The following is a 15,713-nucleotide window of genomic DNA, read 5'->3' on the forward strand; positions in this document are numbered from 1 at the left end:
TTGCGCCGCCGTGCAGCCCCCATACACAGGGCTAATTCACGCAGCTCCCATACTCAGGGCTCAATTGCGCCGCTGTACGGACCCCATTCCCGCGGCCGTACGGCCCCCATATTCAGGGCTCATTCCCCCGACCGTACGGCCCCCATATTCAGGGCTCATTCCCGCGGCCGTACGGCCCCCATATTCAGGGCTCATTCCCGCGGCCGTACGGCCCCCATATTTAGGGCTCATTCGCACCGCCGTACGGACCCCATATTCAGGGCTCATTCGCACCGCCGTACGGACCCCATATTCAGGGCTCATTCGCACCGCCGTACGGACCCCATATTCAGGGCTCATTCGCACCGCCGTACGGACCCCATATTCAGGGCTCATTCGCACCGCCGTATGGACCCCATATTCAGGGCTCATTCGCGCTGCCCCCATACTCAGGGCTCATTCGCGCCGTACGGCCCCCATATTCAGGGCTCATTCCCGCGGCCGTACGGCCCCCATATTCAGGGCTCATTCCCGCGGCCGTACGGCCCCCATATTCAGGGCTCATTCCCGCGGCCGTACGGCCCCCATATTCAGGGCTCATTCCCGCGGCCGTACGGCCCCCATATTCAGGGCTCATTCCCGCGGCCGTACGGCCCCCATATTCAGGGCTCATTCCCGCGGGCGTACGGCCCCCATATTCAGGGCTCATTCCCGCGGCCGTACGGCCCCCATATTCAGGGCTCATTCCCGCGGCCGTACGGACCCCATATTCAGGGCTCATTCCCGCGGCCGTACGCACCCCATATTCAGGGCTCATTCCCGCGGCCGTACGGACACCATATTCAGGGCTCATTCCCGCAGCCGTACGGCCCCCATATTCAGGGCTCATTCGCGCCACCGTACGGCCCCCTATATTCAGGGCTCATTCGCACGGGCGTACGGCCCCATACAGCATGAAGAGCTGTTTGTTTCCTTTTTGCACAGAGCTGGGTGCAGTCAGCCTACATAAAGTGAATGGACACGTATCACATGTAATACATAGCTGAGTTTGACAGGGACAGGCGATGCAGAGCCTAGAGTGGGATAGAAGTGTGATACTCTAAGGGCCCTGTCACATGGGTGCCTTCTGTCCCAATCAGCAGGAGATCTATCTGCCAATCCCCTGCTGATTGGAGTAGAGTGGCAGATGACAAATCCGTGTTTATGTAGTTTATTACCACCCTGTTCTGTGGGTGGCCAGGAGTAAGCAGACTCCACTGTCCATTTACACCTGGCTGCCTCTGATCCAGAAGAGGACACAGCACAGCAGAGAAATACAAAGCAGCATGTCTCAGTAGTAAAACACTCCCAGCACACAGTTATCCCTTTGATCACCCCAGATGTTAACCCCTTCCCTGCCCAGTGTCATTAGTACAGTGTCAGTGCTTTTTATTAACACTGATCACTGTATTGGTATCACTGGGATGTCAGTGGCAGTTAGTTCCCCCCCCCCCCCCCAGTGTCAGAATGCCCGCCGCAGTCCTGTTATAAGTCACTGATCACCACCATTACTAGTATAAAAAAAATTAAAATTCCAGCATTTATACCGCCATCTGTAGACGCTGTAACTTTCACGTAAACCGAGTAATTTACACGTATTAGGATTTTATTTAGCAAAGGCATGTCGCAGAATACATTTTGTCCTAAATTTAGATTTTTTTTACATTTAGTTAATGGACATGTTTTTTAGCAAAATGTAAAAAATACAAATAAAAAAAAAAATTTCTGTCTTTTTTTTGTTTATAGTGCAAAAAATTAAAAACCACACAGGTGATCAAATACCACTGAAAGAAAGCTCTATTTGTGGGAAAAAAAGGACATAAATTTGATTTGGGTGCAGTGTTGCATGACCGTGCAATTGTCAGTTAAAGTGATGCAGCGTCGTATCGCAAAAAATGGCCTGGTCAGAAAGGGGGGTAACTCCTCAGGAGGGCAAGTGGTTAATACCATGCCTGGGGGTGTCGTGTCCCGGCCTGTGAAGTGGTACATCTGTACAATGTATAGAACATAAAAACCAGCTGGGGATTCTCTCACCTATACCAGGCCCTTATCCTGGATGTTAATGGGGGTCCCTTGTCAAGCGGGGCCAAGGATTTAAAAAAAAAATGTAAGGAGAAACCAAATGGCAAAAAAAAACAAAACAAAACAAAAAAAAAACAAAAACAGGTTGTGAACCCCCCATTCCTAAAAACCCACAGCAGACCCTTATCTGAGCATGCAGTTGGCTGTGCAGGAAAGGGGAGGGAGGGGTGAGCTGAATATACGCCCCTTAACTATACCAGGTCACATGGCTGGGGAGGGGGTGTCGCTTGGTGGCAGTAAACTTTGGAAGGATTTGTGTTTTCTTTGGCCGGGTGTTGTTCCTGGTGATTGGTCTGCATCGTCATGTGACTGACCACGGAATGACATGAAAGTGTGTGAGTGTTCGTGTACTTTTCTGTCTGTGAGTGAGGTCCTATGCCTCCTACCCACTGGGGCGAGATCTGGGGACCCTATGCCACCTACCCTCCCGTCAATCACAGTGCACCTGGCTGCTACCTACCCTCCGCTGCATCACAGTGCACCTGGCTGCCACCTACCCTCCCTTCTATCACAGTGCACCTGGCTCCCACCTACCCTCCCTTCTATCACAGTGCACCTGGCTCCCACCTACCCTCCCTTCTATCACAGTGCACCTGGCTGCCACCTACCCTAGTTCTATCACAGTGCACCTGGCTGCCACCTACCCTCCCATCAATCACAGTGCACCTGGCTGCCACGCCACCAACCCTCCCTTCTATCACAGTGCACCTGGCTGCCACGCCACCAACCCTCCCTTCTATCACAGTGCACCTGGCTGCCACGCCACCAACCCTCCCTTCTATCACATTGCACCTGGCTGCCACCTACCCTCCCTTCTATCACAGTGCACCTGGCTGCCACCTACCCTCGGCTCTATCACAGTGCACCTGGCTGCCACCTACCCTCCCATCAATCACAGTGCACCTGGCTGCCACGCCACCAACCCTCCCATCAATCACAGTGCACCTGGCTGCCACCCACCCTCCGTTCTAACACAGTGCACCTGGCTGCCACCCACCCTCCCATCACAGTGCACCTGGCTGCCACCCACCCTCCCATCACAGTGCACCTGGGTGCCACCTACCCTCCCTTCTATCACAGTGCACCTGGGTGCCACCTACCCTCCCTTCTATCACAGTGCACCTGGGTGCCACCTACCCTCCCTTCTACCACAGTGCACCTGGGTGCCACCTACCCTCCATTTTATCACAGTGCACCTGGCTACCACTTACCCTCATTCTATCACAGTGCACCTGGCTGCCACCTACCCTCCCTTCTATCACAGTGCACCTGGATACCACCTACCCTCCGTTCTATCACAGTGCACCTGGCTGCCACCTACCCTCCTGTCAATCACAGTGCACCTGGCTGCCACCTACCCTCCTGTCAATCACAGTGCACCTGGCTGCCACCTACCCTCCCTTCTATCACAGTGCACCTGGATACCACCTACCCTCCGTTCAATCAAAGTGCACCTGGCTGCCACCTACCCTCCGTTCTATCACAGTGCACCTGGCTGCCACCTACCCTCCTGTCAATCACAGTGCACCTGGCTGCCACCTACCCTCCTGTCAATCACAGTGCACCTGACTGCCACCTACCCTCCTGTCAATCACAGTGCACCTGGCTGCCACCTACCCTCCTGTCAATCACAGTGCACCTGGCTGCCACCTACCCTCCTGTCAATCACAGTGCACCTGGCTGCCACCTACCCTCCTGTCAATCACAGTGCACCTGGCTGCCACCTACCCTCCCTTCTATCACAGTGCACCTGGCTGCCACCTACCCTCCATTCAGTGACAGTACACCTGGTAACAAGGTCAGTGACCTGGCTGCACCCACCATTCGGTGACAATGACAGTGCGCCTGGCTGTGACCTACCTTTCCAGTGACAATGACAGTTACCAGGTAAGTGACCCCTTTCCCATGGCAGGGCTGCCCACCCCCTGCACTCGCCCCCTCCCTGGCCGAGCTCTCACCTTGCCGCTGGCGGTGCCCCCGCTCACCCCAATCAGGAAGGGCCGCGGGTGTCCGCGCTCTGGAGCATCCAGGTTCCCCGCAGAAGCCATGGCTAGGACAACCTGCAGCCACTCGAACTACATTTCCCAGAAACCTCCAGGCAGCTCGGTGCCCCACTTTGTGCTGAGTACTGCCCTAGAGATTCCTGGGAGATGTAGTCCTTCCGGAGATTTGACGGTGCATGCGCAGCGTGAGATGGCATGTGACCTGCCCAGGACAGAGTAAGAAGGGGGCGGAGGCCGTCCTGTATACCTCCATCGGGGCACCCCATGCCTGCGTGCTCGCTCCCGTGCGCGTCCCCGCCATTCTCAGTGAACACTGATATGAATATTGGCTCTTCAGCAGCAGGCCAGTGAAAATGACTATTAATAATAAATACTGGGGAGGGGCTCCAAATAGTCCGACTAGAGGCAGCATGTAGCCAGTGAAGCCTTCCTGTGCAGTGTACAGGGTGACAGCCATGCCTCTGGACACTGATCTGCCCATAATGGCTGCATCTGAGACTACTGAGGAGGAAAATACAAAGGGATCAAGAAGAAAATGTGCCGCCTTCTGTTACATGTGATATCAACACGTGGATCTTGCTTTACAGCATAAGGCGTGTAGTGTGGAGTCTGTCTGTGCCTGGCTACGTGTGCACAAAACATTGGTGTCACTGGATGTAGTAATAATCCCCAGCATTGGTGTCACTGGATGTAGTAATAATCCCCAGCATTGGTGTCACTGGATGAAGTAATAATCCCCAGCATTGGTGTCACTGGATGTAGTAATAATCCCCAGCATTGGTGTCACTGGATGCAACAACAAACGTCAACATTGGTGTCAGTGGATGCAACAACTCAATATTGGTGTCAGTGGATGCAACAACTCTCAATATTGGTGTTAGTGGATGCAACAACCCCCAACGCTGGTGTCAGTAGATGCAAAACAACAACCCCCAACGCTGGTGTCAGTGGATGCAGCAACAACCCCCAACGCTGGTGTCAGTGAATGCAACAACAACCCCCAACGCTGGTGTCAGTGAATGCAACAACAACCCCCAACGCTGGTGTCAGTGGATGCAGCAACAACCCCCAACGCTGGTGTCAGTGGATGCAGCAGCAACCCCCAACACTGGTGTCAGTGGATGCAACAACAACCCCCAACACTGGTGTCAGTGAATGCAACAACAACCCCCAACATTGGTGTCAGTAGATGCAACAACAACAACCCCCAACATTGGTGTCAGTGAATGCAGCAACAACATCCTTTAGTCAGCTGCAGTAATAACAACACCTACCATTGGTGTCAGTGGGTTTAACTCCCCCCCTTCCTTGGTGTCAGTAGGAAAAAATACCCACATTGTTGCCCAACAGCAGTAATATTAAACTCTTGGTAAAAGTAACCCAAATCGCTGTGTATTATGTGGTCTTTGCGGAAGTTATAGAGAGTCTACAAGCTATGCTACCTATCACTGAAAATTGATCACACCTGATGTACTGATGGCCTATCTCATTTCCTGAGGCCCTAACATACTAGGACAGTACAAATAGCCCCCAAATGACCCTTTTTGGAAAGTAGACATTCCAAGCTATTTAGTAAGAGGCATGGCAAATTTTTTGAAATTGTAATTTTTTCCCACAATTCTTTGAAAAATTAAACGATTTTTTTCCACACATAATTGTCACATTAACAAGTTATTTCTCTCACACACGGTATAGGCATACTTGCAATTGCACCCCAAAACACATTCCACTACACCTCCTGAGTATGGTGATACTACATGCGAGACTTTTCCACAACCTAGCCACATACAGAGGCCCAACATCCATGTACCACCTTCAAGCGTTCCAGGAGTATAAAAGGGGCATCAATTACACATCTCATTTCCTGACTACCAATCACAGCTCTGAAGGCCCTGGAGCACCAGGACAATGGAAACACCCACAGGATTACCCCATTTTAGAAAGCAAATACTCCAACATATATTCTACGAGGCATAATGAGTCTTTTGAACAGGTCATTTTTTTCCAAATGTTTTTAAAACGTGGAAAGAACATGAAAACTTTTTTTTCACTCAAAGTTGTCAATTTATAAAATATATTTAACACACTGCATGTACATATCAAGAATTACACTCCAGGATACATTCTGCTACTCCTCCTGAGTATGATGATTCCACATGTGTGAGACATTTCCACAGCCTACCCACATACAGAGATCCAACATCCAAGTAGCACCTTCAGGTGTTCTAGAGGCATGAAAAGGACATTAATTACACATCTACTTTCCTGACTACCTATCACAGTTTTGAAGGCCCTGGAGCACCAGGACAATGGAAACACTCACAAAATGACCACAACACCCCACGTATATTCTATGAGGCATAATGAGACTTTTGAATATGTATTTTTTTCCACAAGTTTTTGGAAAATGTGGAAAGAATATGAAAAAGTATTTTTTTTTTACACAAAGTTGTTAGATTATAAGATATTTCTTATATACTCCAAAATACATTTTTGCTACTCCTCCTGAACATGACAATTCTACATGTGTGAGACTTTTTCACAGCCTAGCTGAAGAAAGGATAAAAAAAAGATTACCTGTGGTTTTAGTAGTGCATTTGTCCGCAGAGGAGAGTATTGGACCAGGAATTAGGCAACTGTCAAAAGAATCATCCAGGCAGCAGGCAGGAATACGGTGGATAAAAAGGCCAAGGCCAGAACAGGCAACAGCTGACATCCAGGCAGCAACATGGTCAATCCCAGGTTTGGGTCAGTACAGGCAGCAAGAGGAGATATGGTCAGCACAGCCAACGTATTGGTTCAGGCAACTGGCAGGAAACATGGTCCATAAAAAGTCCTGGGTCAGTACAGGCAGCATGCAGAGATGTGGTCAGCACAGCCAAAGTATTGGTCCAGGCAGGAACATGGTCCATGAAGAGTCCTGGGTCATTACAGGCAGAGATATGGTCAGCACAGCCAAAGTACTGGTCCAGGCAGCAGGCAGGACCACGGTCCATGAAACGTCCTGAGTCATTACAGGCAGCAGGCAGATATATGGTCAGCACAGTCAAAGTATTGGTTCGGGCAGCAGGCAGGAACATGGTCCATGAAACGTCCTGAGTCATTACAGGCAGCAAGCAGATAAATGGTCAGCACAGTCAAAGTATTGGTCCAGGCAGCAGGCAGGAACACGGTCCATGACACGTCCTGAGTCATTACAGGCAGCAGGCAGATATATGGTCAGCACAGTCAAAGTATTGGTCCAGGCAGCAGGCAGGAACATCAGGCTTGGAGCCTCGATCAGGTAAGACCGGTGCACAGGAGTAGAGGCTTTGTCCCACCCAATCTCTTCGAAGCCTCCAAACTAACAGACCCTGATCCAGGAATTACAAAACCAGGAGACAACCAAAAACTGTTATTTCTCTACTCAGAAGTCCTACGGACACAGCTGATCACGTGATATGGTAAAAGGCAAATCACAGCGGCCTTTTACCACGTGATCAGTCCAATGACACGCTGATCACCGGGAAATGCAATTGCCAGTTCTCGGCTGCACTTTCCTCACGTTGTCAGATCGTGAGGAAAGTACTGCCGAGACCGGCAGTTGTCAGAGCAGGGATCGGCACCGATCATCAGGGCACTGATGATCAGTGCCCTGATGATCAGTGCCCAGCAGTGCCACCCACAAGTTCCGCCCACCTGTGCCCAGCAGGACGCCCACTAGCTCCACCCACCTGTGCCCAGCAGTGCACCCACCTGTGCCACCCAGCAGTGTCACACACCTGTGCCCAGAAGTGCCACCTACCTGTGCCCAGCAGTGCCACCCACCTGTGCCCACTAGTGCCACACACCTGTGCCCAGCAGTGCTGCCAGTCAGTGCCACCAGTCAGTACCCAGCGGTTGTGCCAGTCAGTGCCCAGCAGTGATGCCAGTCAGTGCCACCTATCAGTGCTATCAGTACCCATCATCAGTGTCGCCTATCAGTGCCGCCTATCCGTGACACCTCATTAGTGCTGCCTATCAGTGCAATCTATCCATGCCACCTCATTAGTGCTGCCTACACTGTTCAACAGGTAAAAAGTTTTGGGCATAAAATTAGCTAATCTTACATAATTTTGGGGTGCTGAAAACGAAAATGACCCTAAAAAATGTTGATTGGCTCTAGTTTCCATGATATATTCACCCATCTAATGACGTAAGCCATTCAAAATTATGATGCAACTTCAGCTGCATATTGCGCAATTGATACTGGTGACCAATAGAAAATTGCATGTATACTGAGATGATGCAATATTAGCCTTTAATTGCATCACTTCACTGCATAAAAGCTGCAGTATCTGTAGCTGATTGTAGTTCGACAGCGTCTTTACATTTCGTTTTATGCTTATATAGGCTACTCAGTAATGCCTCGAACTTGTGTGAATAAAGCAGATAATTTCTGCTATATCTGCGCTGAAATAACTTTTATCTCACAAAAAAGGAGGATAACAGGAATGATTAAGAAAGCATACAACTTGTATTTTGGCTGCAAGATAGGAGACCAGGACAAGAGCTGGGCACCACATATATGCTGCAATTCTTGTGGGACGGCACTGGAGCAATGGTTGAATGGAAAAAAGGCATCTATGCCTTTCGCTGTGCCAATGATTTGGAGAGAGCCAACAGATCATGTTAGTAATTGTTACTTTTGTATGGTGCCTCCAATTGTAAAAGGGCTAAATAAGAAGAAAATGTTATCTGTGCACTATCCAAATATTCCATCGGCAATACGTCCAGTTCCTCATGGAGAGGGGCTACCAATTCCTAAAGCACCAGAATCCTTCGTGGTTGAGTCAAGTGAGGAAGAACCTGAAGCGTGTAGTCATCAACCGTCAACCTCACATGACCCAGACTTTCTTCCATCCACACCCACTGAACCACACCTCATTACACAAGTGGAATTGAGTGATCTTATCAGAGACCTGGATCTTCCGAAGAACAAGGCAGAGCTTTTGGGGTCAAGACTACAACAGTGGAATCTCCTAGCAAGTGATGTTCGTACGTCTTTCTACCGTCATCGTCAGAAAGATCTGATCTCATTCTTCGTCCAGGAAGGTGATATTGCTGTATGTAACAATGTTCATGGTTTAATCTCAGCCATCGGCGTATGCTATGATCCCGATGAGGGGAGGCTGTTCATTGATGCTTCAAAGGCGAGTCTTAAAGCTGTTTTGCTCCATAATGGCAATCAGCTGCCGTCAGTTCCAGTTGCTTACGCAGTTTCAAAGAAAGAAACGTATGAAAACTTGAAAGAGCTTTTAAGGTGCATCAACTATGATGAACATCAATGGTCGATTTGTGGTGACCTGAAGATGATTGCTATCTTACTTGGACTTCAAGGTGGATATACTAAGTACTGCTGCTTCCTCTGTGAGTGGGACAGTCGTGCGAGAGAAATGCACTATGCCAAAGAGACTGGCCATTACGCCAGTCATTGCAGCCTGGAGAAAAAAATGTTAACTATCCAGCACTTGTAGACAGCAAGGGATCTTATTACCTCCATTACACATCAAGTTGGGATTAATGAAAAACTTTGTTAAGGCAATGGACAAGAATAAAGCAGGTTTCAAGTACCTGATTAGCAAATTTCCAGCACTTAGTGCTGCAAAAATAAATGAAGGAGTCTTTGTTGGGCCACAGATTCGTAAACTTATTCATGATGATGAGTTTCTTTCTCTGTTGCGTGGAAAGGAAAAGGCTGCCTGGACAGCATTTGTATCAGTGACATCAAATTTTCTTGGAAACAATAAAACACCAGACTACAAGAAAGTGGTAGAAAAACTCATCCAGACTTACAGAAATCTGGGTTGCAACATGTCTCTAAAAATTCATTTTCTACATTCGCATCTGGATTTTTTCCCACCAAACTGTGGAGCAGTGAGTGATGAACACGGAGAGCGCTTCCATCAAGACATTGCAGCTATGGAAAGAAGATATCAAGGTAAATGGAGCCCATCAATGCTTGCTGACTATTGCTGGACAGTTGTAAGAGATAGCCCTTTCCTCGAATACAAGAGAAAAGCCAAGAGAAGCAAAACCGACACAAACTGAAGACAAAACTAGTGAGAATCCTAAGTATTAAAATGATTCAACTTAGCTTATGGCTATAATTTTTCTTGGTAATCCTATGCAATATATTATGCCATTTAGGCTTTGTTATGTAGTCAATATCACTTGCTTTATATTTGTGGAAAGACATCTATCTATATAATTATTGTGCATTATGTAGTCATTACGCCTATAGTAGAAAACTTTCTGTTTACAGAAAAACTAGAGCCAATTGACAAATTTCATTGTTATATTTGAACTCAGAATGTGAAATTCATTAAGAAATGGATCCTTTTGTTTCCAAAACTGGCAAAAAATAAAAATTTGTTGAACAGTGCTATCAATGCTGCCTATAAGTGCCCTTCAGTGCTGCCTATCAGTGCCGCCTATCAGTGCCCATCAGTGCTGCCTCATTAATACACATCAGTGAAGGAGAAAAATTACCTGTTTGAAAAATTTTATAATAGAAAAACGTTTTTTTCACATTTTTTGCACTTTTTTTGTTTATAACGCAAAAAGTAAAGCACCCAGCGGCGATTAAATACCACCAAAAGAAAGCTCTATTTGTGAGAAAAAAATTATAAAAATTTCATATGGGTACAATCTTGCATGACCGTGCAATTGTCATTCAAAGTGTGACAGCGCTGAAAGCTGAAAATTGGCCTGGTAAAGAAGGGGGTATAAGTGCCCGGTAGGCAAGTGGTAGAATAAGGGGAACTGATACTTTGGTGACGTGTCATAACGTTGGAAGCAGTCTCCGATGCATAGGCCTGGTTGGGAGACATGATGATCTTTTTTATACTTAGAGCCTTGAGAAATCCACTTATCTTACAGACTATATGGGAGCTTTTCAATTATTGGTTAATCCCAAGTGCTGTGTAGGTATCCAAATCTTGGTAAGTGGCCTTCGGTCTTGGTTGCATTGACCTCCAACAACATGTCATCAAGTTCTCTTAACTTTAAGTTGTCTTAGAGATTTTAGGGAAGTATTTCAGTTTATTCAACAGAGCATTTTTAATGGGCTGCCATAACAGTCCTCTATTTTCTACAATACCATTTTAACCCAAGAAGCCGGATCATGAATGTGTACAGACCTGACTGTCTTGGCCTGCTGAGATTACTCTAGTCCGAGCCACTTTGTTAGCAGATCTAGCTCTTTTATAGCCGTAAGACTGAGATCTCTGATGATGCCTTGGAAAGAAGTCTTCCATGCCCAATAGTTCTCTGGGTGATCATCAAATGTTAGTAGCCTGGAGCTCACTAATTCTCGCTGAATTAAGTACTGTGCTAGATCAGTTGTCTCTGAGGATCCTTAATGGGCCAAGGAAGATACATGGTAATCGTCATGACACTGGATGCTGAGGGTTAACATTATTTTCATGAACATGTACCATTGGTGCTGGGACAGCTTCAGAGTTAATGTGGAAAGCAGGGAACAGTACAAGCATATCTGGAAAGGGCTGTCAGTATGTCAAGTCAGGAAACTGGGAATGTGTTGGGAGATAGGCTTGATAGAAGCATACTCTGTCATAACTTAGTCTGGGGCATGGTTCTGTGTATATTCCTAAATCCTTTGCACTGAATCATGAGTTGCTATTTCCTCATCATCTTGGAGTGGATCCCCTTCTGATCCAACTGCAGTTTCGCAAACTGCGGCTTCTGCTAATGCTGCTGCCGTCCTTTCAGTTTGCAACACGTTCATACTAGCTTCTAGCTCTGCTTTCTACTTCATCAAGTCAGCTTCTTTTTGAGTGTATAAGGCCTCTGCCTTTGCTCTGATGCCTACAGAACTGACTGGTGATCTGCTGGAACGTACTGAATATCTGGAGCCAGACACGAGACCTGGTCTCTGAAGTTTGATGCGGAATGTCCACACTCCTTTCTGGATCCATGATGTATGAATTAAAGGAGTACAGTCCCAAGTACAGTTTTTGTGTAGATTCTTTCCCTTTCAAATGAAGCTCCTTTATCTTCGCCTGTATACAGATGCCTTTTAACTATGAAGCTCCTTTATCTTCACCTGTTATATGTATGCCTTTTTACTGTGAAGCTCCCTTGTCTTCGCCTGTATGCATATGCCTTTTTACTGTGCTATCCTACTAATGGCTGACAGCTAGCTAACAAAACTAACAGAAGCAGTGCTGTGTTTCATTCCAAAACACAATTTACTTCTGTGAATTGTTCTGTAAAACTGCAATACAATCACAAACTGAAAGCAATACTAAAGGTTCATTTTTTTTTTTTGTAAAATAACAAACATGTCTATACTTACCTGCACTGTTTAGTGGTTTTGCACAGAGCACCCTGGATCTTCCTCTTTTCTGGTCCCCCACAGGTTCTCCTGGATCCTCCTATCGGGTGCCCCGTGTATCCATTCACACACAAAGCTGTGACTTGGCCCTGCCCCTTCTCTCTCCTCATTGGCTGACTGGCTGTGATTGACAGCAGCAGGGGCCAATGGCTCTCGCTTGCTGTCTCAGCCAATGAGGAGACAGAGACCCATAGAATGCATGAAGATAAAAAACCTTGAGCCTTTACAACCACTTGAAGTTACAATATGCTCGTTAACATGTCTCTCACAAATGCATACAATGAACACATTTCTTACAAACAGCTACCTACAAATCACATTGAATACATTGAAATGCGATTTAGCTATTACAGTATCTCACAGAAGTCAGTGCACCCCTCACATTTTTGTAAATATTTTCATATGTTTTCATGTGGCAACACTGAAGAAATTACACTTTGCTTACAATGTGACATAGTGAGTGCACAGATTGTATAACAGTGTAAATTTGCTGTCCCCTCAAAATAACTCAACACAGCCATTAATGTCTAAACCGCTGGTAACAAAAGTGAGTACACCCCTAAGTGAAAATGTTCAAATTGGGCCCAATTAGCCATTTTCCCTCCCTGGTGTCATGTGACTCGTTAGTGCTACAAGGTCTCAGGTGTGAATGGGGAGCAGGTGTGTTAAATTTGGTGTTATCGATCTCACTCTCTCATATTGGTCACTGGAAGTTCAACATGGCACCTCATGACAAAGAACTCTCTGAGGATCTGAAAAAAAGAATTGTTGCTCTACATAAAGATGGCCTAGGCTATAAGACGTTTGTCAAGACCTTGAAACTGAGCTGCAGCATGGTGGCCAAGATCATACAGCGGTTTAACAGGACAGGTTCCACTAAGAACAGGCCTCGCCATGGTCGACCAAAGGAGTTGAGTGCACATGCTCAGTGTCATATCCAGAGGTTGTCTTTGGGAAATAGACGTATGAATGCTGCCAGCATTGCTGCAGAGGTTGAAGGGGTGGAGGGGGTCAGCCTATCAGTGCTCAGACCATATGCTGCACACTGCATCAAATTGGTCTGCATGACTGTCGTCCCAGAAGGAAGCCTCTTCTAAAGATGATGCACACGAAAGCCCGAAAACAGTTTGCTGAAGACAAGTAGACTAAGGACATGGATTACTGGAACCATGTCCTGTGGTCTGATGAGACCAAAATAAACTGATTTGGTTCAGATGGTGTGAAGCGTGTGTGGCGGCAACCAGGTGAGGAGTACAAAGACAAGTGTGTCTTGCCTACAGTCAAGCATGGTGGTGGGAGTGTCATGGTCTGGGGCTGTATGAGTGCTGCCAGTACTGGGGAGCTACAGTTCATTTAGGGAACACTGTGACATACTGAAGCAGAGCATGATCCCCTCCCTTCGGAGACTGGGTTGCAGGGCAGTAATTCCAACATGAGAACGACCCCAAACACACCTCCAAGATGACCACTGCCTTGCTAAAGAAGTTGAGGGTAAAGGTGATGGACTGACCAAGCATGTCTCCAGACCTAAACCCTATTGAGCATCTGTGGGGCATCCTCAACCGGAAGGTGGAGGAGCGCAAACTCTCTAACATCCACCAGCTCCATGATGTCATCATGGAGGAGTGGAAGAGGACTCCAGTGGCAACCTGTGAAGCTCTGGTGAACTCTATGTCCAAGAGGGTTAAGGCATTGCTGGAAAATAATGGTGGACACACAAAATATTGACACTTTCACTTAGGGGTGTACTCACTTTTGTTGCCAGTGGTTTAGACATTAATGGATGCGTTGCATTATTTTGAGGGGACCCCAAATTTACACTGTAATACAAGCTGTACACTCACTACGTCACATTGTAGCAAAGTGTAATTTCTTCAGTGTTGTCACATGAAAAGATAGAATAAAATATTTACAAAAATGTAAGGGGTGTACTAACTTCTGTGAGATACTGTATGTGACTTTAACAAACACAATGAAATAACTTACAGACATATGTGTATCAAAGAGAGAATAGGGGAGACCTTCACTGGTGTTCTTCTAGAAGCTGAAATGGAACTGCAGTGGTGGATAGAAATCTTTACTTTTTCAAACACAAGTCACTTCCTGTTCTTGTTGAAAATGGTGAGATGGCTGGTGAAGGATGAATGTTATACAAGGATAGATGAATGCTAGTGGAGTGGGGTATGAGGCAGCTTGGGAGGGATGCCAGCAGAGGAGAATTAGGTGGTCAGGTAGGGAGGGATGTCAGTGGAGGGGGTGAGATTGTTGGGGAGGAGGTGCCAGAAGGGGAGCAGTGGGGCAGTCCTTAAAGGATAGATGTCAGTGCAGAGGGTGAGGCAGTCAGAGATAATTGTATTTCAGCAGAGGTAGGTGGGGTTGCTGAAGAGACGTGTGTCAATGGGGGGAAGGAATCACTATGCGAGAGTGGGGGTGTTGCTGTGCAGTAATCTAGGGGTGATGGAGTGTGCTATAGGTGGGGAGGTCTTGGAAGTGATGTGGTGTGAGCAGGGGGTGAAATGGCTGAGGAGGGATGTGTTGTGAGCATGGGCATGCTATAAGTGGAGGAATGCACAATGTGATGGGACACTATGAGCTGGGGTGAGGCAATCATGGAGGAGTGTGTCTGTGTGCAGAGATGGGGTTGTGCTGTGAGTGGGCACAGGAAGGATCAAGAAGAACAAAGGGAAAGGAATGACACAAAGCTGTCTGTTTAGAGGTTTCTGGCTCTCAGGAGGGGGAGCTGTGGACTTATGCAGAGATTTGAAGTGTCAACATGGGTGGGCATGTAGGGGGGTGGAGCGGGGGATGCCTGAAGGTGCAGTAGCAGAGGGGGGATTTTGGTGATGGGGCATTTGCGGAAGGGGAACGAGGAGAGCAAGGAAAAGAACAGCTCTGGCTCCTTCTTTGACAGTTTGATTGGTTCTGAAGGCACTCTCCCCCAGAGGGGTGAGATATGTCATACAGAACTAAGGTGGGTGGTGAAGCTGGAGCAAGGAAAGGTGTGGGAGTGGAAGCTATCAGTAGGGGAGAGGAGCCGAGGGACAATTGTGCTGGAACAAGGAATGACTGCAGGCCCAGGTTACACCATAAGTATAGGTGTTACAGTCATAAAGGTGGACTTAGGCTTACACACGCACTGGGCACAGAAGGGAATTACACATGTGCCAAGGACTAGCTGCTCTGCTGGTGTCTGGCCTCTCAAAACCACATGCACTGGGGATGGAGGTATCTGG

At 47.4% G+C, this 15,713-nt stretch overlaps 1 protein-coding gene across 5 annotated transcripts in view; it reads right to left on the reverse strand.

Annotated features, from left to right (window-relative positions):
• Nucleotides 1–4,214, reverse strand: part of UCK1 (uridine-cytidine kinase 1) — a 53,104-nt gene extending 48,890 nt beyond the window's left edge. For 4 of the 5 annotated variants that reach the window (XR_016312412.1, XM_089675097.1, XM_089675096.1 and 1 more), the window contains exon 1: nucleotides 4,059–4,214. Coding sequence is in view for 3 of the 5 variants with exons in the window: in XM_089675097.1 (XP_089531223.1) it covers nucleotides 4,059–4,148 (90 nt within the window). In the remaining 2 variants the exon portion in view is untranslated. The remainder of the gene's footprint in view (nucleotides 1–4,058) is intronic. The other variant, XM_089675098.1, reaches the window with a different exon arrangement.
• Nucleotides 4,215–15,713: the final 11,499 nt, after the last annotated feature.

The sequence above is a fragment of the Staurois parvus genome, unplaced genomic scaffold (assembly GCF_062004578.1).
Source record: "Staurois parvus isolate SC_StPar_1 unplaced genomic scaffold, SC_StPar_1.0 ptg000154l, whole genome shotgun sequence".
NCBI classification, from domain to species: Eukaryota; Metazoa; Chordata; class Amphibia; order Anura; family Ranidae; genus Staurois; species Staurois parvus.